This window comes from Pseudoliparis swirei, chromosome 18, assembly GCF_029220125.1.
Source record: "Pseudoliparis swirei isolate HS2019 ecotype Mariana Trench chromosome 18, NWPU_hadal_v1, whole genome shotgun sequence".
NCBI lineage: Eukaryota > Metazoa > Chordata > Actinopteri > Perciformes > Liparidae > Pseudoliparis > Pseudoliparis swirei.
In genome coordinates, this window is record NC_079405.1 from 13,808,428 (window position 1) to 13,834,043 (window position 25,616).

Genomic DNA, 25,616 nt, shown 5'->3' on the forward strand with positions numbered 1-25,616 from the left:
TATCTTACAAAGCACACACAAGTTAAAAGAATGGATTGGGGCACACCTGTTCCCATGGACATGGGATGCGCAAAAAGCGAAGCTGTAGTGTAGAAGAGTGGGGTCAATAATGGCCCCAATTTCTGCTCTTTCCAGCAGATCACGCAAGTAACACAGATGCCTGTGACAACCACGAACTCCGTTCCTGGCACAGTACTCATCCAAGACAAACACCTGGCCTGGGCTGAACCATCCCTGCACAACACAAACACAGGAGGGCATTCCATTGCTGCGTAACAGCTAAGAAACAAAAGCCCACTGCGATAAACGTATTTATATGGTGATGTTTTGATGGGCATGGAGAGTCACTCACCAAGCAGCAGAAGGTGTCATTGAGCCTGTGGTCCAACGTCAGTCGCTGCACCATCTCAAAAAGCGAGGCGTGGTCAAAGCTACAGGGGTTAGCTGAGATAAACTCATCCATGCCATGTTTCTGAGCTCTGTCAGCATCTATCAAGCCAATGGCACAGGGGAAAGAACACGGTTCAGAGAAGAAGACATTAGTCAGGCACGAGCAAAACAGCAAGTCTTCGTCACAACAAAGAAACAGGGATTTGTTTGTACTACTTCTAAGGGCAAATTATAAACACGTACAGCTTACATTGTCAACTTGCATTGTGTCAGACAGCGTAAAGAGATTTAATGTATTGGTGGATGAGATATTGATCTGAAGCTCAGCACAAAGGCATAGTTGCTTTATATTGTATGTGCATGCATGCATGTACAGTATGTCACATTCCCTGATATTGTGCACGGTAAATAAACCTTTAGAGATCCAAAACATGTTTTAAAAAGTGCTGGTTAGGTAGATTTAGATACATTTTTGTATTCAATAGATTCTGCCATTCGCAATTGTTGAATGTCACTCAGGTCCTGACAAATATTGGGATGTGTGCCAATAAATAAAAGACAGAAAAATGGCAAAGGAATAGTTAATTTGAATACACTGTCGTGATAAGTGTATAAAATGCAAATTAAAGAAAAAAGTTACGGGGCCAAAACCTTATTGATTGGAAATTTGCAGATTCTTCTCAAGTTATGGATTCTTGGAAGTCATACTCTTTCATATTTGTATTGTTGTTGTTTTGCTTCATAACCTTTGCCATCAAGAACATTATCAGACTTTAAAAAAACTAAACCTGCTCTGTGAAATTCAATGAAGAAAAAACATTAGTAACATCAAATTATGAGAACAAAAATTATGAAACTTAGGGTGATGAAAACTTGATAGAATAATCTGTTATTTATTTCTCCGAACCACCAAGGATAACAGCCAATAACTACACTGACCATGAATTATTGTGCTCTGTAAATAATACAGCTGTCAAGGACAAAATGATGGGGATGAGGATGATTAAAAAAAGATATCAGAGAAGTCATGTCCTCGGTATGAGTGACAGGTGTCATGAGACCCTGACATAAGTGATGATGATTTGGGAGTCGGGGTGGGGGCCTGCTCTTGGCTGGGGCAACATATAGAGCAGAACTGTCAACCTATAGGTCACTGACAGGGAAGAGGAAAGGGTGTAACACGGAAGCTTTTAAAGAAACCTACTGCGGGTTAAACTTCAGGGTATTAGTTTGTTTTTTACTACAGTCTGAGAAGATAAACCTGTTTTAACAACAAGTAAAATGTGGACGATGGAAATAAGAGAGTGTTCAAGGAAGAGGGACAAGACAGGGAAGTATAAGTCATAATGTAAAGAAATAGGACAGTTAACATGTGAGGGCTAGCAACACCGAGGGAATAGAGTAAATGGCAATAAGGGTGAACCCAGTGCTTGATGAGGAGACAGTAAGAGGATGAAAGTGGGTAAGACAATCTTTTAAATGGGACAATAAGATGATGATGACCACAAGAGAAAGATTCACTCAGGACCAAGTTACAAAGACAGTAATGTTGTGGATCTGTGTAAAGAAAGTGAGTTACATTCAAAGAGTGAACAGAAGGTGCCTGGGGTTGGACAGTGAGTGGGCTTCATCACCTTTGGTTGGATTAAATGAGTAAATGGAGTTTTAGTCCAGAAAACACTCAATTTTACAGTAACTTTATCATAACTTGCAATAATTATATTGACTTCAACCATGAATAAAATTACCAAATTTCCAAATAGGTGAGTACTATTGCATTCATATGTAAATTATCACATGCTGGAGAACATTGTGACTTTCATTGAGGTTTTAAATATCATGCACACATCTGCAGACCTATTTTCAAATTTGCATTTATATAATTTTTTGGCATTCCTTTTTTTTTCTCTATGCATTTGCAAGTTGACAATACTTGAATATGTTGCAGTGTAACTATGATCTCTACAGAGCACACTAACAGGCATACCACTACCGGAGAACACTAATAGGGTAGCAATACAATTTAGTGCAAGTACATGGGTAAATAGCATGAAGCCGACAGAGGCAAAACTGTATCATTCTCTGGGAGATGGGGGGAAATGAATGAAAACTCCTGTATTTGTACAAAAGTATGGACACATGACACACGTGTTCTCCTATTCAGGCAAACAAAGGGCAGTCAAAAGAAATCAAAAGGAGATCTCTCCTAACACTGGTCTAGCTTCGATCTACAGGCCGATCTACTGTTGGAGTGAGGAGGGAGAGGGGAGTCCGGAGTATTTTATCGTACGAAGGGGCGGCATTAGCTACTCCTTGTCTTTGGCATTCAGAATACTCCGCATACATATTTGCCAACTCTCATCGAGGAAAGTTCAAAGAAAAATAATTAAAAGCATTTGAGCCCTCTGAAGTAAAGCATAATCAACACTTCAGAAGTGTCGAAACTAATTTCACTCATACAGGAAATATAGTTTGAAAAATAATTGCATCACAGACTGCCATCATCATTCACACTTTATCTACACCTCTATCTTTGAATCAGAATCTGTGTAGACATCTGATATTTTCATCTAACTGCAATCAAAGAATCACCGACTTGTTTTGAGCTCTAAAATGTATATCATTGATAATACATTTACATTTAAATAATTCTCATGACAGAGAATTTTGAGCTTGCTTCTCTAATAGAACGTCATAGGTTTATTATCATATCGCTTTACTCTGAGGGATCCCATCACCAATATGAATAAAGAGAGAAGGCAATTATGCAGTTACAACTAGAATTTCGACTTTAACTATTACTGAGTCAAATAATAATTTATTAGAATAAAATACATGCATCCTATACTGGCACGAATGGATGCTTATACTTTGATCCTCAAGTTGTCAAAAACAAAAAGAGTCATCAACTAATATCTAAGACATGAGGCGAGACGTGAAAAAAGAAGAAGAGGGAAAGAAGAGAGAAAGGACGTTGCATTTTTCAGATAATCGGCGGGGATTATCTGAGCTGTGCCGGCTACAGGGAAGCACTTACCCTTGAGTCCAGCTAGAAGACAGCAGGGTAAGAAGGAACAAACCAGAATAACATAAAGACTAGCAACAAGGCTGGAGGAGAGCAATCACGAGAGACCCTGACCTAGTAGCTGCATTACTCAAGTAGGGTACAGGCAAAGCATGAAGAAGAAAACACAACTCAAAAACAACAACCTTTACCAACATGAGAGTTTGTGGGCGGTGGTGTGTGAGCACACGTGACGGTATGTAAACTTGACAACAGATGTTGAGGCATATTAGAGAGAGAAAGAGGGAGGGAGGGAGACAGACAGACAGAGACACAGAGAGAGAGACATAGAGAGAGAGAAAGACAGACAGAGACAGAGAGAGACATGGATTGAGAGAGAGAGAGAGACAGATAATGAGACAGAGACAGAGACAGGGAGAGTAAAAGAGAGAGAGAGAAAGAGACAGAGAGAGTAAGAGAGAGATTTACGATCCTCATCACTCCACTGCAGTTTTTTTTCTTCTGGATTCTGGACAAGTACTTAAGGAGTTAAGAGCTTCACTTGAAGTACTGTCACCCTGTATGACAGCAGATCAAACAGAAGACTTAGTTTTTAAGGGACATCGGCAATCACAGCTACCAAGATGAAGTAAACCCCAAGTCAGTTTCATGTGTAAAACATGAATGTGTCTTTTTTTTTAAAGAAAAGAGTCTATGAAGGTCCTGGAAAGGGTGACGTACTTCAAGTGGTGACATTATAGTCGTGAAAGTGTTGGTAACAGTGAGATAACACATCACAATTTTAGCAGTCTATTTAAACATGCTTTAAAGGAGCACTCCAATTATTTCAGACAAAGATCAGTCTCCCAGTTGTGGTCAGTACTGAACCTGTGAAAACAGTGGGATGTATGTTGCAGCTCAGTGGCAAATTTGGGAGTTGTACTATTATTTATTATATCCTGCAATTTCACAATGGATGAAATGCCGTCTGGAACAATGAGTTAAATTACCAAGGAGCTCAGTGAATATTTTATTCACCACCTGCTCTTATAATGATACGCTTGTCTCAATTGGACTTTAGAAAATAGCCCTTTGTGATGTCATCAGGGTGAACTTGGAATGGCTTGAATACCACAAATGTAAAACAGAAAGTCTGCTATATTGACTGCAGGTGTGGACATTTAAATATGTGGGTGGTTTCGAGGCAGGGAGGGCAAAAAATATGCTATCGATTTGAATTATGGGAAATACAGGACCCAGTGTTTTTTAGTTTTTTACTTATTATCGGGACTAAAAGGCAGGACAGCTCAACCTTTTTAATGTTGACCATTACTTATTTAATAAATCTCTCATAAGTCCCCTAAAAGAATGGAAGTGCAAGACTAGATTGCTGGAGTACCCCTTTAAACCAGTTATGATATCCTCACATATCATATTAATTTGTTGTATTTTCTGTACAATCTATAAAAGGAAAAGTCCATCACAATAAGTTTGCCTTCATTTATTAGAACACATGCCTGTGTGATGTGCACACTCGTTCAGAACCTTCATAGGACTCTTGTTTACGACCAGTCCACGACAGCAGAGTAATGAGGCCTGTGTATGTTATGGTCCCAGTGCCATTCAAGACCACCAGGGGGTGAAACATGTACGCATGGTGTGCCACAATGTTTCAGGGAGGGGATAGGAGGTCTGTGCCACTGTGAGGAGGCTTTGAATGGCAACAGCTGGCATCAGAGAAGTCAACTAACCACAAGAACAATCACATACTGGACAAAGAAACTAATGGAGAAACAACATAGAATTTATGTGATAGGATTCTGAGTAACTTATCCAATTCATGTCTTTATAGTTTTACTCCAATGATATGATAAATAGAGAGTGACATACATTTTGGGCTTCTAAAAAAGTTTTATAACATCTTTGATATTATTATAACTGTTTTTTTATAACTTTGGATGTTCACTTTTTTTAGTATTACTAAATAATGCCAATTAGTCCTCCTACAATTAATATAAGACAAATATTGTTCTCTAGAGTTGAAAAATATATAATTCTTAAACTATGGAGTCAAAAAATGAACACAAAAAGTCGTGTTTTTTTCTGAATAGCAGGATCTATTATTGTGGATCGGTAAAAAGTATGCAACATTAAATTCGGTGGGTCAGAAAAGTCTATGTTAGTGTTGTTACGGGCAAAGACACGCTCATTTCTCTAAAATAAGAAAATTACTGCCAGCAAAGGTCAAAAAAACAACTTGAGTATTTACAGATTGTGTGAAGACAAATGTTGCTAAAATATTTTACAAAAAATACATATCCCTTCTTTAATGAGGGGGGACACAAGAGACGATTACAACAGAAGTTGGTAGAGAAGCCACACTACTGCAGACAGTCTTACCTTCACTTTGCTACCTGACCTGTGGGCTGCTTAGAGGTGCAAGTACAGTGACAGATTGGTTAAAACTTCAGACATGTTGTCTGGCTTGGCCGTCATTCAGTGACACGGGAACCATCTGAGAAACTGTCTCAGAACCACAACTGCTTCACAGCTGCCCTCTAGAGCCACGGCTTTATTAAAACAGGCCTCCGGTTAGGGCCGGCTCAACACTCCCAAGAATTCTCAGTCTGAATTCAATCCCAGCAGGCTTGAATGTTTAAATCTTATGTGTGGTGACCTATTTAGATTTTATTTAACAAAGTTTGCAGGCCATATTCTTCTGCTGTGCGATAAAGTCTTTTTCACCTTGGTTGTTCCTGTTGAAAAGACTGATGGAATAGCATGGATTTGCACCTTCAGCTAAACACTGTGGAAGTGGTGACAATGAGTGAAAGTCCATCAGATGCTGGAAGGATCTGTGAGCGACCAACGCATGTGTGTGCGTGCTTGTGTGTTAGTTCTACCACCACGTTTGTGACTGCAGTGTGGAGCGCGTGGTGTGAGACATTTATGGGTTAGAGCTTTCACTGCATCGGGGATGAAAGCTGCTTCCTGCTTCAGTGACCGCGTTTATTCCGGGCTACTTACAGAACTGAGAAATGGGTGCATCCATTTGGGCTGAGGCACCCCCTTTGGAGTTTAGTTTCTGGACCTGAGTGGGTGGGACAGGCTTATGGGACTGGCCAGTGGCACGATACATGGCCTGGACCCACAGGATGCGGTCCTGCTCATCATCGCTGGCAAAGATCACAGTGTCGCCTTCCTTCACGGCATTGAAGAAAGCCCTGCCACCATCCAAGCCTGAGACAACATGACGTTAAAGAACAAGTAGTTAGTGTTTTATAGTGTGTGCTTACATAAGTGTAAAGTAGTTACACTTTTTAAAGGCGTGCCATCTCACCTGGCTGGGGGTCGCTGTAGTCCACTGTATAGCCATCCAACTGGAGAAGCTCTTGCGGTTCGGACTTCTTCTCTCTGTAGCTGCACATGGCGAATGTATACTGACTCACCTACAACACATAGGATGAGCGATCAATTTAACAAGCAAGATTATTGAATCATATACTCTCCTTGAATTTAAAGTAATACCCTGTTACTTTTAATGGGAAAATGAAGTGTCCATACATTTCAACAAACGTCGGTGTTTCCTGCACATCAGTGTAATAAAAACACCAATACAGGCAGTACATGCAAATATTATTTGCATAAACTGCCTTCCTATATTGTGACTCAGTTGTTTCGGAATCCAAACCAGAATCAAAGCTGTTTATTGCCAAGTACATCAAATATACAAGGAATTTGGCTCGGTGAATGGTGCATGACAATAAGCATGGTGCAATAGTATGAGACATTATTAAAACTTCGAAAATATGACAATATACAATGAAATATGTATGCAAATATAGAAACAAAAAAACTAATAAGAGTATGTTAAAACAAGTATATTACTAAAATGACTTGTACATTAATAGAGAAAAACATTGTCTATATAAGATCAATTGTCCTGGGGATGGAAGGGACTGAGTCTGGGGATTTATTCATGAATCCAACTGCAGATGCGAAGGCCCTGTTTTTGTGACATGAGGTGTTGGTCCTGGTGGACCGCAGCCTCGGCGACAATCTCAGGGAAACAACACAAAACAATATACACCAACACACCAAGGCAGCCATCTGGGGAGCCATCTTGAATCTAACACTCGTGAGTGGGAAAAAAGCCAACAACCTCAACAACAGAAACAACCTCAAACCTGATGCGTTGACGATAACTCACCTGCACAAGCACAAAGAAACGCTTCTTCCAGCGCTTCCAAACATTCTTCCCAAAAGCCCACAGATACCTGTCAAAACATTGTCGACATACAAAGAGACAAAACCAAGTCCACGTCATAATGACAACAAACACTGATTGGTGCATATACCTGGGGCAGAAAAGGTTCATTATATGCGAGAATTTTTTTTTGGATTTGCAATAGAAATGAGAAAAGGTCAATCACATTCTTTCGAGAAAAAACATAATGGTTTCATCAATTAAATACGATTCATAATTTCTTCAATATTTGACATATTCCTGGAAACCTTATCATAATGATACATCTAAACTACACACTGGCCTCCACCAGGGGGAGTAGTGCACTTCACAGTATTTTTCCATAATACATGACTATAAATGAGGCCAAGGAGCTGAGAGAGTTGGAGTTCTACAAGAAGATGAAAGACAAACAGGAGCATCACTACACGGCTCACATGGCAGCTCTTACCCGCAGTGTTTCATGTTCTGTGGTTTGTCCATACGTATAGCCAGTTTGATCCTCAGATCTTGGTCTGGACACGCCTTGGTCACAGCCATCTTATGGAGCTCTGACTGCTTGGGGCTGTTAGGAGTTGGGTGGAGGACAACCTGCACTCAAATAAAAAAGAAAAGCAAAAAGTAAGACTCTATAAAGATGAATTGAAGATTTGATCAGTGTGTTTGCAATGACTGGTGATTATGTGTGTTTGTGTTTAGAAAGTGAGAGAATAAGAGAAACAGAATAGTGCTTCGCTCTGCCTCCCTGAAGAGGAGGCCTAATCTCTCTTTGCCGAGTTAAAGAGCTTTGAGGAAGCCTGCCTTCCTGCCAACGCCGCTGCAGTGGGAGATCAAAGAGCCTTGTCACAGCCAAGGTCGCTGCCACTACAGGGACGTCTGAGCGTCACTGCCCGAACGCAAACACCACCATCCGCAACCATTTATCACAGTAACCTTTACGCCTCCGCAAAGAGCAGGGCGGAGTTCCGATACATTTCTCTGCTCCCTCTACATTTGAGTCAGAGGAGCTAAATATTTAATTCAATACTCAAAGATGTGAAATCTAATGTTAAAAAATACTATTGTAAGAGAGAAGCACCGCAGCATAATTCCCTCACATATTACAAACACACGCTTAATGTCAAATAATCAAAATGAGATGTGTTTGCCGGGAACACAAGCAGAACTTACAGAAATGTTCAAACAAAAGTAAAAAAGCTTTGGAAGTTTTTATATGAACCAAAGACAATCTCACATTTACCAGGCAAAATAATCAAAAGGTTAAATCTGAATCACATCCAAGTGGCCGTACACTGGAGCTCAGTGGACCGTATTCAAATCAGAATATCAAATAGCTACCAAAAAATTATACTGAACACACTTGTTTATTTTTTTATTTTGTTTAATTTTCAAGTCAAATAAGATGAAATATGTTTGTTAGCTGTTCATTTATACAGAATGTGAGTCCCTATTACAGTATTTTCATGGCTGTGTTAAAAAGAGAGCATGTCTGTGCCAGCAGAAATAAAAGAAAATAAACATTACCCTGCCCAGTTCTTTATCCTCCAATGCCAGCACCCCTGTGCTCTCTGTAAACAGTTTCACCTTGACAGCAGGCAGGGGGTGTGTGGTGGTGAAGTCCCCTTGGGTCCCCCAGCTGAGAGACACAACAAAATACACTCCAGAGGTTAGCTTCCATGACAGCATGGTAGCACAGTGGTCCCAGACAATGACTTCATCTGCAGCCATCGTTATATAGCCTTTACTTGTCAATACCAGTGTGGAAGAGAGACTTGATCAACATTTCTCAGGAGGAAAACCCCATTGAAAAATTATGTAAACTACACAAAAAAGACAAATAATAAGTCTTCACTGCCTTGAAATATCAGCTGACAGGTCACACAAATCTAGGGTATGTCGAAGTCAAGTCAAAACCACGGAAAGTAACTCACATACACACTTTATTCCTTGCTCACCGTCACATGCTCTAAATGTATTCCTGCTATTTATACACCAGACATTTTTAAAGCTGCAATTGGCAAGATTTCTAGATAACAAAACAGCCGTCTTATCGGCCAACAGTATTTCCTGGGTCTGTAACAGAGGGATGCAGAAACATGTCACATCCTGCTGAATTATATAAGCTTTGGTAGAACTCCCCCCCCCCAAGGGAGTTTTATGTGTCCATTATGAATGATTAAAGCAATCAGTATAGCTTTCATTGTATATGGGCATATGAATATAATAATAATACAATTTTAGATACACTCAGAACAATGAACCTATCCTTTGAGAGAAAACCTTTGTTAGTGACTAAACCTCATCACCAGCTTCGCCTCCACAAGCCCAAAAGGATTACGCAGGGAAAATGCAGTTTACCGTAAACATGTTACACAACTTAAATGTGTTTCTGTTACTTTGCGCTGCCATCTGGGGCTGCCAACATAATATCAATACTGGAATTATCGCTGTGTAGCAAAGTATGGAGGACATGGTGTCAATTTCCAGCATTGGAAAGCTGTTGTCCTTGTATTTCTAAAATGTATAATAATTTGCAACTTAATGTACATAAAGACACTGCAGTTCCAAAATGCGCAGAAAAGCTGCTGACTGACGGTGAGGTGGTAGTTGTGAGCAGTGTTCATTTCAGATGGAAGCATTGTGCTGCCATGAAGGTGACCTTGTGGATCAATCCAAGGTTTATGAATGGATGTGAGTGCTATGCTCTTATAGCTCTTAGTATATATATGAAAATGCTCAAGTTGGTCAGGAATAACATTAAAACAATAACAGAAAATAATTGTTGTAGCAATGTTAGGAACCTCAAGCCCTTAATTAATAAATTACAGTGAAGTATAAAGTAAAAAAAGTATGTCAGAGCAAATTGAACACAACCAATTACACTATGCAAATAACCCGCAATAGTATGTGCATTAATATATGTATGTCACACATTTCTCTCGCCTTGTTCTCCTCTAATCCCTTCTCTCATTCATGTCCCTCCATCTCGCTCATACTCTCTTCATAAAATGGCTCTTGAGTTACGGAGATCAGAAGAAAAATTCGGGCCATAAATAGCTCGTATTTGCATGAATGTTTCATGGACATTTTGTCTCTCTATCTCGTGCTGTGCAATACTAGTTAAAACTGTCAATAGGGGTAGGTGGATTAAGCAAAATACGTACTTTATTTGCCTGTAGGAGACCATTATTGTTATGAATCTGGTCTCGAATAACAAAGAATTAGGTAACACCTTATTTTAGAATACATGCAAACCGCTGGGACTCCAAAAGAAAGAAAGGGAATTTACAAACTATGCCAACATACTGTGGGATTTAACAATACATTTTCACAACTTAGTCAGCTGAGTCTGAAATAACGCAATCAAATATTTTTTGGGGTTCAGCTGTAAATCATAAATGACTAAAGCAGCTTAACAAAACAGACATAGAACAGGTTTTAACTTTCCCACAGGTTTAGAGGGTTTGCCATTATGGTCCATTAAAGTGCAAAACCAATTTCCAATCTACCTATACATTGTTTGTATCACTGTAGTTGCATGTATTTCATAAAGGGAAGGTGCAGGTAAAAGGTTTAGTTCAACTATAAGAGCTCTGGACCAAACAATTCATACAAGAAAATGAGTCAATTGTAAGTTTTACTGTCCCTTTCATTTTAAATAGAGTGTCTAAAAGTGCTTTTAAAGGTGCATTAACCACGTAGAACACATGCGAGACCACTGGAAATGTCTTCATGCAACCAAGAACCCCCGGAGATGCAGTTTGGCAATATAGATTTGCTCTAATCTCTTGAAAGAGGATTTTTCTCAAGACATCTAAAGCAATTCAAAGGAGGCACCAGATCAATAAAAAGACAGAGCACAATCTCAACTGTGCAAGTTTAAAACGATTATTGTTGAATTTTTGAAAAGATAATTCAAATGATTGAAATTACATTTTCCCTTGAAATGAAATGAATAATTAAAACAAGCCTGTAAATGACATCAGTAGTGGAATCACTAGATGTCTCAACAACAGAACTGATGCCAAACACAAACATAAATGGACATTATCAACATCAAACAATGTCATTGATAGCATGTGGGGCTGATATTCTTTCTTTTCTTTTCCCTAGTGGAATTCAATAAAACTACATTTGCATATTCTTAATCACAATTCTGTAAAAGAGTTGTTGTCTGAAACAGCAGCAATCCTCAATCAACAATAGACGGCTGATTCGATTTTGGATGAAATTGCATAATGTCCACATGCACCCTCAGGCCCTTACGTTGGCTTGGATGCTTCTGCTTGGTCGGTCTGGAGTTTCTCGCCTCCCTCCACCTCCATGGTGCAGTAGACGATCCTATTGGGGGCCAGAGACTTCAGCCCCACCACTTCCATGATCACCACCTGAGAAGCACAGACACCTCAGTGAAGGTTGGAGACGAGAGATTCATCTCTTGAAACAGGGCAGCAAGATGTGAAAGCGGCACATGATAAATATTTTAGCAATACCATCCCTGCCACAATCACTATTAACAGTAATACCCGTAGCCCTCATATTAATAAAACAACCAATACAATAACACCCATTACTCCTGTAAAGTTCAACTTTTTATCACTGAAACTGCTTGTAGGCATGCTCTTGCAAGTAGTCTGTAATCACTCAGTGAATACAAGATAGTCAAAACAGTGCCAGGGGTAACTATTATATTGGGACTGTATATTTCTAGTGTGACAGAAATATGTGCTGCTGTCAGGATAACGCTTCCATTTTGAATGAGAATGTCAACCACATCCACCGATGTCTTAATGGTGCCAATATATTTTATTTGACTGTCGCTGTTTATCAGTCCAGCACACTGGGTTGGCCCCCTTACTTAAAAACATATCATAAATATGTGTGTATATGTAAGTCTATCTACTATGCCATTGAAATAATGAGATGACATTTTAAATGTAATTTTGTTTTAGTTTTCTTAGGACTATTACAACAATCTCTGTACATTATAATACAAATATCACAAATTATGTTTGCATTCAAATGCATTGCTCATCCCACGTTGGACGAGGCGTCTCATTACTCTGAATATATGAAGTTTGATCACGGACTTAAATCTACACCCAGGGTTCAGATCAGGAACCGGGAGAGCAGAGTTAGTTTAACACACACCCTTCTCTGCTCTTTCATTCGGTTACCCACCCTTGACTTTAGAGTATGTCTGTCGTCTGTCTTCAATTAAATGACTCGATTGGCTTCTGTCAGAGTACAGAAACCCACCACTCACAGGCTTGATATTATAATATAAAGGTTGTGCCCATTTCTTTGTAAAGGAACGAAGCGGTTCTCCATTTCTTGCACATTATGTACTTCCTGATTCTGAAATAGCACAGCATCATAAGGAATGAGGTGTGATGGCGAGCTGCATTGTGGTGATAGCTCATCTCAGACAAGCTGATAACAAGATGAGTCACATTCCCCATTAAGGAGCTGGTGAAAGTTTGTGTTGTGTGTTTGCCAGCCTGTTCTGCACATCGTGTCTGTTCAACCCCCTGAGACAGGATGGCTGTCAGTTTCTATACTTAGTACTCGACGACGGCTCTGATTTATGTGTTGTGGTTTAGGCACAGGCAGCTGTAGTTTTTCATTGAGTTTAGATATTGTAATGAAATAATGTTTGCTCTGGCTATTGTTAGGAATCTAGAGATGTCAAAGTGAACAAAAGTTTTGACATACATTTTACTATACATTCATATTAGCCTCATGCACTTTACCTCCAAAGTGAAGGACAGAACCACATCAGACTTGGAGAGCGTGTTCTCGTCCTCCTGACCCATGTCGATGATGGAGGTATTGTGTCCCCGTTTGAGCTTCTGGAGTTTGAACTCTCCTCCCTTGGACACAGGCATGCTCTCCAGATTGGCCATCAGCTGATTCACAGAGGACTTGAGCTCCTCGATAAACATGGCCTCCATTTCTTTAGACACAAATTTGGGGAACTTACCACCCTGTTGAATACAGAGAAGGCTCAGCAAACAATCACAGTCAAGATGGCAATTAGCAATGATGCAATAAATATAAACGTTTTCCAAAATATTAAAGATATACAGGTCTCTCTTTTTTAGATGATGATATCAAATGTAGTATAAATGACACATAGTACAATTTGTAAATTCTTAGAAATTGTAAAATGTCTTTCTGTTGGTGGAAGCTCCCACTGTGATGTTACACCATAATAGTGACATACTAACTATATAACAACGCATATTAGAGAGTGCCCCGCAGATTCTGACTGACCCTAGCAATCTGGTCCGCCATCTGAAGACGGCCATCCAGCTCTCTTCTGATCTGTGCAGCCTGCTCATCCAAGTTGTCCAACTATTGATAAAAAACAGAAGTCACATTAAGAGCACAGCGATACTTAATACAGTCAGGGGTCAGTGGCAAAGGTCATCTACAACTCCTATCATCAATTATTTTACCATGAAAGATGAGAAATCCAAGAAATCCTTAAACATGACACATACATGCTATTTGCATATATCATTGTTAACATGATTTCTAAGATTTGTTATGATGCACTTTCAATCTTACATCGTAAATAAAATCATTAAGAGGTCAGGTTGTAAGTCTTCAGCCCCAACGTATCTGATTGTGTGCAGCTCTCTCTGGAGCCACAACATGCTCTACATATGCAGTAGCATAACCCAAGACCTCGAAACACACCGTGATATGTATATCGATGGAGTACCCATTTAAAGCAAGCGTGAGGTATAGCAGAATTTAAATGACAGATATCTAAGCTACAGCAAATTAACAATCTTGTTTCAGCAAATGTGACCAACCATACACCCGAAGGTGCTCATTGACATTGGAAATGATGACGAATGCTATACAGCAGGACATAAAAAAGCTAATTAGAGCTTCAATTTGTCCTAACGGGCTGCAATCATAGCAGCATGGTGTGGCAGCGCACATGAATAGAAAATCACACATGAAAATCAAAAGTAATTTCACTAATTCCTCGTAGGAACCATGCTGCCGTCACCATAGAGACCTTGAACGGACCACGGTTTGTGGAGAGGTCTTTCTGAAAGTTTCAAGCATTTGGAATTGTTCCTTTTATTTTTTTTATTTCAATCCACAAAATTAAAACATTAAAAAGAGAGAGGCTGTAAAAAAGCTTTGACTTGAATGAGGGATTCCAAACTAGTATAGCACATTGAGATAAAACGAGTAGTAAATATATAAAACCAGTTTTAGTATTTGAAAACTGCCTGCATATCAGCTCCATGAAAAAAAGTGGTCATCCTAGTTTTTGCCCTGAAGTATAGAAAAGCAGAGACATTCATGACTCTCTTACATCAATAATAATAAATGACAGTTTTATATTAGCTGACATAAGGAAATAGAAGAGAGGGCTGAGGGCTGATGTCTCTCTCCTGCTTTCTGCTTCAGTGTGCTTCACCTCTTCAGTTATTCTCTCGGCCAAAACGTCTCATTCTTGTCAAATGTGACGTTGTGACTCACCATTCACCATTTGCTTTATGAGGTCAGGAACCAAATTGAGACATAGTACCTGCAGCACAGTTATACCTGGGGAGTCACAAACCTCTCCACACAACGGTGTTGTGCACGTTTTCAATGAGAAATAATATCCCCCTTGTCTCACTTGCAATTGCTAGACGACATGTACTGAAAGTCACCCACTATATATAATTACATTTGTTTCTGTTTGGACTTCATCACTTTCTAGCATTAAGAATACACACACAGACACACAGGGAGTTGCAGACCAGTGTGAGTTTCAATGCAAGCACAATACTAACTAAACTAATCAGTGCAATGTGTAAAACATGTTAAATCTTCATTTTTCAATACAAAGCAGCAGTAATAATAAATTTATATTTCAAGAACTCTTTAAAAAAAAGATGTAAGCTGCATTTAAAATGATGGTCATGGTGTTCTCTACATTTACTATCAATGGTGATCTGTAAGTTCACCTAACCGATCAACTGAATATATACAAGCAAACAACCTGACATCATTCTCATGAAGGAGAATCATCTCTACACAGCTACTTGGTGTCTCCAAATGACCACCTGACACAACGGCCGGAACTCCTCTTGTCTTCTGCTGCTGGGACGCATGCCAAAGCTGACCTCTCTATGCCTTATGGTATTTCACCCACACCTATTACATTAACAGGCCTTGTCTTTCAGGCTTTACTGTATTGATTCTCTGCCCCTTCCAGCAATCCTTTCTCTAAGAGAATGAGCTGAAGTCACAGTGCAGCCGTTAACTGGAGACAGGGAGAAAAAAGGGGGGCTGTGATCAAGTAACACAAAAAAATGGACGAAACATAAAAGTCACAAAGATAGAGTGCTAAAGACAAAAAGGAAAAATCATGATCACAAGCAGTAGAAAACAATTCTGTCGAAATCTTGGCTTTCTTAAATCTATATATTTTGCTGATATGGAATTTTCCTTTCTGTAATTGATTCTGTTCACTGATGTGAACATGATGAAATGATGTCAGCCAGATGGCATCTTAAAGGGAGGACAGTCAGTGTGAACCATCAAGTCTAGTGTGTTGCCAGTGCCGGCCACTAAACAGCCACCCTGCTACATAACCCAGAGTTCCTGTTTAGTAGAGCACATAATCAGACATTGCCACCAGCTGCAGCAGAATGCCTGCACTTGCAGCACAGTGGTACTCAGAACTGTTCTGCCACTCATTGACACTTTTACAGTGGTGAGCGTCCTGTGGTAGAAAGTCACACACGCATGAGTTTTTTCATCGTCATGTCCAATAGCCAAAAAACAGATTTCCCCGCAACCAGAACTATGACTTATACTCATTGCATTCCTGCCTGAGCTGTGTTCGCCCTGAATGTGTCCTTTACTCCTGCTGCTGGTGATCTGTGCTGCCTGTCAACACACTCAAGCTCTGGGCACTCTTGGACTGCGGTGCCAGCAACATCTGACTCGTGCAATTCCAAAAGAACTGTCACTGCCATGCCTGGAAATCCAGCAGCTTGGCTAGTCGTGTCTGACACTGCATTTTTAAGGTATCATTTTTAAGGTAGCCTATCATCTGGTACCCTCTCCCAACAAAACACAACAGACCCACATTTTCGAGACTGCAATACCTCAGCAAAACTGAATACTGCAGCATCAGATAATCTTGGTCATTGTGACATGTACAGATTGCAGCTCGTCGGCAAAATGGCTAACATGAGAGGAGTGACTTTGAAGCATGTGATTTGAAGGGGGATGGGTTTCTTCTACTACTCCTATCTCTCTCTTGACAGCAGTGAAAAGCAAAGATGGTCATGGCTGTGGGAGGAAGTAGAGCTGGAGGTCAGTGTCTGTGTGAACTACTGGAATAGCCACCCCCACACTGAGCCCCACAGCACCCCAATCTTATCAAGCCTACAACGACTGAAAGGTCACTGTTGTCAATGGTCCACAGGCATGATATAGGGGAAAAGGCAATCCCATATAAAAGGCTGAAATGTAAGTTTCGCTCTGCATTACTGAAGCTGACAGCAACACTGCAGCTAAATAAAGATGACACTGCCTCAATGTGTTCCATGCTGACAGCAGGTTAAAGGTAATGGAGCAGACGCAGGCGGGTAGTTAACAGCACAGCTGAAGACAGATACCCAGGTGTATGCTGGGACATTAGCAGCAGATAACACAGCCGGCCTGGGGCGGTTTCTTGAAGAGAACAAAGGCTGGGCGGACAGAGCTAGAACTAAGCTGGATGCGACCTGGAGGAATTGAAGCAGCTGGTCTATATTCAGACTGCGTCTCTGTATATGTGTGATAAAAAAGAAGAAGTGTGCACTGTGAAAGAACGCTTCTCTTGTGCGGGTGTAGCGACATGCTAATTAGAAAATGCATTAATGAGTGGATGCTGTGAATAATTCTCCAGCTCAACCTCCTACTTCTTAATCAACTTCTCTTAGGTCTAGCGCAGAGATTTGGTTTATTTTGGCTTTTGATCTTGTTGAAAGCTAAACGTATCAGTTATTTTATATTAGATTACTATTTGTTTTGTGAAGGGAGTCACTCATATGGGGAAATTATATAACCAGACCTCCAGCTCTACATAATATTGTTTGCGTTTTACAGCCCACAACTTTACTGTTTTTTTCCCCTCTCACCATCTTAATTTCCAGATGATATTTAAAAAAGGTATCATCTAAATTGAGGGAGGGGGGGCTGCTAGTGGGACATCTTTATCAAGGGCATATTTTTTGTATTTTTGTCCAGATTCCAAACCACAAGGGTGCAGTCAAGCTTCACCCGGCGTTTCAGCACCACTGCTTTGTCAGCTTAAGTGTTGGATGGGCAGGCATAGGAAATGCTTTCATCCTCTCCCAATCCTGTGTGCAGTGAAGAGGCTCTATTATGCAATTATATCAGCCACAGGCTAAACCAGGAAGAGCTCAGGCTTCATTTCCCAACTAACAGACGCTGACAAGACAAATTAAAGAGGGGAGAGGATATGGGTCTCCTTTAAAGCCGGGAAAGCATATTTGAGTATGGTCTGTCAGTCGGGGGGGTGTGCCAACCCTACTTTCACTCACAAACTGCAGGAATCTAATCAGTTAGTGAGAGTCCACTGATGTGAATAAATATCAATTATTAAAACATTGATCAGCTTGGAACCTGTAAGCAGTGTATAAGCTGAAACAACTTGTTCAATAATTTATAGGTCGAAGGAGAACAACAAGTTAATCAAATACTTAATACTTAAATAATCAAAAAGATTGCAAAAATGCCAAACATTCACTGGTTTTGAGGATTTCGTAATAATTGTAAAATATGTTTTAATGAAAATATTTCAATTGCAGCTCTAACCATAGCTGCTATTACCATTACCACAGGAAACAAATATTCAGTTGAAATATCTCCTTGCTTTACTGTCAAATAATCAAGAAAAGGATCTGAACTGTCGCAAATGAAATAGAACATTTAAAATCTCTCCCCGAAAAGGACCAACAATGACATGTTTTTGCAAATGTAATTACTTTCATTTTCACTTCATTTAGTCTTTCATTGCTTGTGAAGCACACTAGAGCTTAGAAAGCTTTATCAGAGGAATGATCATAAATCCTTGAGCTAAGTTTAATAAGAACCGGTTTAAATGTCATGCAGTGTCGGATATACACTGAACAACTGTTTGTGCTTTAATCAAATTGTGTGTATAGCTAATATATTTTAGTTAAAGGATTTGAGGGATACAAAACACATTTGTTAATGCTCTAGAGGATAGACAGCCTGCATTTCCAGCTTGTCTTACTTTCCTAAGAATAAACTTGACCACAGCCAGGTTCAAAAAAACACATTTTCGTTTTTTTTATTCTAGGAAATCTATGTAGCCTATTTGGCAACATTAATAGCGGAGAGTGAACACAACATGATTCTATTAATATCGTTTGACAATTATGGTTTAGAAAAACTGCTTTGCAACACATTTTACAGTTTGGTCATGCTTGGTGTCACCACAGCTAAATAACTGCAGCCATCAGGGAGTCGATATGCTCAGACTCCGGCTGGTGCAGCCACCGGCTCAACCATTCTAATCAGTCTGCTAGTCAATTCCAGGGGCTGCTCTTGCTTCAGCATGAGAATGAAAGAGACCAGTGCTTCTTTTCTGCTATTTGGATGTAACCGCAAAAAAATGCAAATCCTCTGCAATAACCGTTAAACAGTAGTGGCCCCTGAATGAGCCAATCCATGGAACACTTTCATCGAATCCCAGCAGCCCTGAGCCCATGCTGACTGGATTGCTGAATCTTCTTTTTAGTGAGGAATTTATCCTTTAGTACAGGGAAATATATGACTGCTGCTTGCTTACTGACATTGGTCAACATCAGTACAGTCTGATGTATTCATTACAACAGCAAACGAGACAAGACAGAAACAGCGCGAGAACTCCAAGAACGCCGGAAGAGCAGCTGAAGTGAACATATAAATCTTGATTCTCTCTCTCACATAAAGGTGTATGAATAATCAATTTAAAACAAATACGGGGCTGCACGTTGGTGTAGTGGCTCGCACTGTCACCTCACAGCAAGAGGAGCACGATCCCGAGTGGCCGTTCTGTGTGGAGTTTACAATTTCTCCCTGTGGCAGCGTGGGTTCCCTCCAGGTTCTCCAGCTTCCTCCCACAGTCAAAATACATGCAGCTCAGGTTAATTGTAGACTCCAAATGTCCCATAGCTGTGAATGTGAAAGGTTGTGCGATAAACTGGCGACCAATGACAGCTCGGATCGGCTCTAGCGCCCCAACCCCCCTGAATAGGATAAGCGGTTTGGATAATGGAATGGAAAACAATTACGCCCCCTTTCCACAACGATGACCTAAATCCATGACCCATTCTCACTTAGGTATTTGTACGTACACATTTCTGCAGCATATGAGCCTTTATGTTTCTGTATTGTGAAATGTTCTTTAGCTTACCATCTTTGGTTCTCCTTATTTATTTTGTCTGTTCTTTTTTATTTTGTACTTGTAGTTTTCTATTCCATTCTTGTATTCTTTGCCTATATGGCATGGTCTCTTTTGCCTCCTGTATTTTCTGAAATGTTTAGTTGTTATTGACATTATGTTTTTCCTTGTTTCTCTGTAGAGAACTTTGTAAATCCTGTTTTTAAAGGTGCTATATAATTCAAGTTATTATTATTATTATTATTATTATTATTATTATTATTTAGTAGCTCTTTATTTTTTAGTGGGATCTGTTCTATTATGTTCTGCATGCATAATTCTGACCGGATACTAACAACTCTGCTTCCAGCACAATACGAAAAACTAGGTGAAGCATCTTCAAAGGTTTTGAAGGAAACATACACAGTGGATTTGGAGGCCATGGCGATGTATTGCAGCTCAGCGTTAGAAGCATCTAACGAATAAACACTGCAGAACAGTGCCCCTATTGATCTTTGCCTACAGAGACATGTGAAGCCTACTGAACAATCCAATTTGTTTGACAGCACCTTGTGTCATCTGCGCAGATGTATACAGCATATTAGCAACTGTTGAAAGAAGGATGACACATGGTCTAACTAAATTCAGTATTTTAAAACTCACTGGCTTCCAAGCGGTACGCCCGTTAGATCTCAATGAAATATGGAGGTAGGTTTTATTATGCATTAAATGATGAGCAGATGTAAATCTGTCGAGCCTTCCCCCAAATCCAGACTTTTAATCAACCTCCTGAAGAAAGAATACATTAGTGTTGCTTTCAGCATTCCCAGAAGAGCAGTAAAGCAGTGAGGACAGCGAGGGAAGGAGAGTTATGTCTGACACGAGCCCCCTGTGTCCACTATTATCCACCTGCAATCTCAACATATCTCTCCTACAATGAACTATTGCTGGCCTGGTATCAGGAGATACATCTTGAGGAGACATATTTAATTAGAAAACATGTCCATTCAACGCAACAACAACGACATGTTGTATATAGCAAATACTAATAAATAAACATACACCTCCTAGAGTCATTAAATGGTTATTATTATCATTAAGTTACAAAACCAAATCACATGATGAAAGGGTTATTATGTTGAGCATTTTTCTCATTAAGCATCACATTTAATGGATTTTCGTTGACATATTTTGCTAATAGGGTGATTCTATGTGCCTAATACCAAATTGTTTTCTTCACATAAACCAAAATGTTGTGTTTTCACAATTGGGCTGAGGAAGAATTGCAAAGATCAGGTACATTTGGTGAATTGTTTTCAAATCTGGAAGTTTAGTAGATAAGAGATCTCATGTCCAACTTAAACATTAGTCTTGGGTTAACTTTAGACACGTAAAAAAATTAAGATATTCAAATTTAAATCATCTATAAAATAAAAAGCAGCAAATGCTCACTTTAAAGAAGCTGGAGCCAGCTAATCATTACTTTTGCTTGATTAAACATCATGAATGACTAATTCACATTTGAAATGATCTGTTGAACACGAAGGTCATTAAACCTTAACCCGTCCACTTCAGTTCAATGATATCATTACGACCACTACTGGAGCCAGGAAGAAAATGATGTGGTCTTGTTGAAGTGAAAAGAAAAGCGATGTAACTATATTCAAATAAAAATAGGAAAGTATTTAATATACAAAACATTTAAAACGTTAACATTCATAGTGTAGAGTGTAACTTATCGACAGTTTAGAATGATCTTATGTGTGAAAATAATCCTTATAATGGCATCTCTACCATCATTTGACATTAAATATATCTATAAATAATTTAGCCGGATGTTAAAACTTTCTGAGACGTATCACATGGGCTTAAGATCTTACCTGACAGGCTTGATAAAGCAGCTGGTGCTCAAACTTTTTTATGCCGAGTATAACCTGGAACATCTCGTACAGCTGGTCCTTGCTGAGGATGAGCTCAGACGCCGCGCTGGCAGTCATGCGTTGCTGTGCCTTGCGTGGATCCTCGTCGCCGCGGTAGATGGTGTCAAACTTGGCCATCCAGGAGCTGAGCACCGTCTCCTTGCTCAGACCATCAATCTCTGGAAGGCTGCGTACACGCTTCTCGATGTGCCTCTTGAACACTTCCCTGAAATCATTGGCCGAGAAGCCGCCACTCTGGACCATCTTAGCCACACGGTCACTCTTCAGGAACACCTACATTGTGAAACACCGATGTCAAGGATTACAGTTATGTGAGACAAATAATGATCCATCAAATGAAGCACTTTTTCAAATGGTTGTTAATGATTTGTTAGATCAAGACTCCTAAACTGACTCATATTTATAGTAGATTAGTGCATAGGAGTTATTCTGCTATTATGTCACGTTCTGACTCAAACACTAAATGTCTGTCTTCGTCAGCTAAGAAAACTGTTCTTGTTAATTCTGATTTGCAAAATCAGTGACATGTAAAGTTGTTACTCAGCAAAGCTGTATTCTACCTCCTGCTAATGACAGCCTAACAGGGACAGAGACCGACGAGGCTATATTGTCACAGCATCAAGCGAAGTAGCCATCAGAGCTGACTGCTTTGTCACTTCAAAAGTCACATTTTGTTCTTAGCATCCATTATGGCTAAAAAGCAGCGAATACAGTCCTGAAACAGTTCAGTACAGTGGTACATTACCCTGGTCATTTGGTGTATTTCCTAGAGATTAACAACAGGTTTAATTTGCATACCACAACATTTAGTAAGAATTTTTGCCCAACATTTTTAAGGTTTTCCAATCATGTTATGTTTCACAACATATTTACGGACTTTGTAGTGATAAACAAGCACAATCATAAATATAATTACAACAATCCATGATTGTCTTGAGAGCCACAATCAAAGGTTGAAAAATATGCCTGAATGCATTCAGGTGTAAGTATTAAGTTTTAAATCATAGTATATTTAACATTAACATTAAATATATATCACAAAATAAAATAAATCTCTGTCACATACAGGCCATACTTTAATTAACTGCCATGGCAGTCTATATATGTATTTCCTATCCTGCTATCTGCAATGCCTTTTGTACTGTCTGCATGGTAATAATTACTTTTTCCTCTGCAGATTAAATAGTGAGGTTGGAAAAGATGCCTGTGTCAACTACAAGCTCTGACTCATAATCTGTGCAGGGAAAAGCTTCAGCCACCATTTTACCACTCAGGCATCTGAATGGAAGCATTTTGACATGAAATTGCAGGAGAACTGTCAGTGCTTTTTTTACTTTTTAGACTGAAAGCTGGTCATTTCTGGTTGTAAATCTTCTGCAGTGGTGATTCAGAGGATATGGTGACCTTGCAATAACACATACTGTACATCAAATATGTGAAAATAAATTCTAGATATTATTCAATAATAAATATTCAACTCCATTCTTTTGAAATCTCCAAAATTGGACACAAATATGAATAATGTGTTTCATATTCAGTCGTTCATTTGAAAGAGTCATGTCGCTGCACTTGGATAACAACATTGTTATGACTGTGCTGCTGTGGTTATGGCGTGTTAGAACCTCGTTGTAGCTCTGCACAGCATTGATGAATGCCTCATCCGCCACAATCTGCGTATCTCCATTGAGGAAGGCCTGGAAACGATCCTTGGTCTGCTGAAGCTGCTGCTTGGTAATCTGTAGAAGCAAGGGCAAACAGAGTTCACCTTGGCATTAGAGTCAGGGTAGGAAAATGTGTCTAAACAAGAAGACATTCATTGAAATAACAATAATATCCACCCATTTCTAATTACTTATTCTGGGCGAGCAGAGCAGCCCATACCACTGCAAGTAGGTGGCAAGGAAATATTCCTACTAAGTACCTGAACCAGATCAATTGTCTCCTAATGCGAAGAAGTACCAGCTCAATAACAAGGTCCTCCAATTCTCAGAGGTCCTTGTGATAATCATAAGAGTGAAACCAGGAATCTCTTCTCACGTGATTGTATCCACAGTCTCATTCTTTCAATCATGCGATTCTGACTCCAGGTGAGTAGGAACTGAAATGAACTGTTTAATTGAGAGCTTTGATTTAACTCAGCTCCTTCTTTACCACTCACATTATGATACACACCCTGCATTACGGCCCTTAACGGAAGTCAATCTTTCAATTATTTTTACCACTGTCATGGATTTTTTTTAAAGATAACTGATATCTTCCAGTTAGATACTCCCTCTATGATCTGAACTGAGAAAAATAGACGAGGCGGCACCATAATATCACACAGCCAGGTAAAATCCAGGCCAGCTGTGCTTTGAGATCCTGTCTATAATTATCACAAGCAGGAGAGGTGACCAGACTTGTCAGATTCTAATCTACAAATTAATGTCCCAAAAGTAATGCTTTGAGAGTTAAGGGGAAAATAAATTGTTATAACAGCCACAACAAAACAGAAGTGATGAGAGGTCACACTTTTTCTTTGCCATGCTAGCCGCATCGCTCCAGACATGGTAATGTCGATCTGTTGATTGGTCGATTCATCCACCACTTGTCTCAACAAATACTATGGAATACCCTATTGCCTAGCAACTCACAACTCACAAAAGTAAAAAATAATTAAATTTTTTGCAGCAGATGATAGAAGTAGCTAAGGAGTGAGCCAGCTTCCATCTCAACTCTATTGAGAGTTGCGCAAGTGTAGTACCGTACTGATCGCGCACTCAAAGCTGCTCTACCCAGCTTTTCACTCTCATACTCACAAACGTTGATCTTTGATTGTATTTGATGAGCGCAAATGCAGAATATAAAACTATTTGTATTGGTCAAAGTAAAAGTAGATTTTGTCATGTCGAATTCTGACCCACATGCCTGACAAGGTAAATGAATAAATTAGAGCTTTAAATCTGTACTTTGTGTTGAGTCAGCAGGCTAACACGCTAAACATGAATCAGTGACCTAACCGTAAAGAGATTAACAACCCGATTGAAGTTGTTGTGCATATCGAACAAGCACAATCACCTGCTGGTAACGTGTTTATCTTCCTGCGGTCAGCCGATCATTGAAAGAGGCAGACTTTGGTGTAGGAGTAAGATAGAAGAGTACCACTAACATGTGTATTAGGGGCAATTCCATAGTACTTCAGTAAAGTTCAGAAACATGCGATGTATCTATCACATCCAAAGTGAAAGGGCCTAAGTTTGATCTAATAATTATTATATAATAATATGAATTAATAATTAATTTATTATAATAAATACATAATAATATATAATGCATAAAAATACAAATGCTTACAAACTAGACAAACACACAAGAGGTTAGCAATGAGGACCTCTCCCTATCTCTCTGTCACTGATAATAAAAAATAATAAAAAGCCTCACAAATCATTTCACCAAAAAGCCACTCCCACTTTAGCTGATTCACGATTGCTGCATGTGAGTGACTCTCAGGATGATGTACCACTTAATGTCCAAACATAAAAGATGCACTTAACAGCACATCAACAACATCAGAGTGCTTCTGCTTCAAATTTTCAGGTGTATTCTTATTTGCAATAGCTAGGTTCGCGATAA

The 25,616-nt window shown here is 39.5% G+C and overlaps 1 protein-coding gene across 10 annotated transcripts in view; it reads right to left on the reverse strand.

Moving 5' to 3' along the window:
• Positions 1–25,616, reverse strand: part of cadpsb (Ca2+-dependent activator protein for secretion b) — a 70,108-nt gene that overhangs the window by 20,528 nt on the left and 23,964 nt on the right. For all 10 annotated transcript variants that reach the window (XM_056436614.1, XM_056436611.1, XM_056436615.1 and 7 more), the window contains exons 2-13: positions 23,627–23,740; positions 21,945–22,277; positions 13,917–13,997; positions 13,394–13,627; positions 11,907–12,028; positions 9,165–9,276; positions 8,092–8,231; positions 7,605–7,671; positions 6,735–6,843; positions 6,422–6,634; positions 353–489; positions 47–234 (exon numbers count right to left, since the gene is read on the reverse strand). In XM_056436614.1, the coding sequence (XP_056292589.1) occupies positions 47–234; positions 353–489; positions 6,422–6,634; positions 6,735–6,843; positions 7,605–7,671; positions 8,092–8,231; positions 9,165–9,276; positions 11,907–12,028; positions 13,394–13,627; positions 13,917–13,997; positions 21,945–22,277; positions 23,627–23,740 (1,850 nt within the window). The remainder of the gene's footprint in view (positions 1–46; positions 235–352; positions 490–6,421; positions 6,635–6,734; positions 6,844–7,604; positions 7,672–8,091; positions 8,232–9,164; positions 9,277–11,906; positions 12,029–13,393; positions 13,628–13,916; positions 13,998–21,944; positions 22,278–23,626; positions 23,741–25,616) is intronic.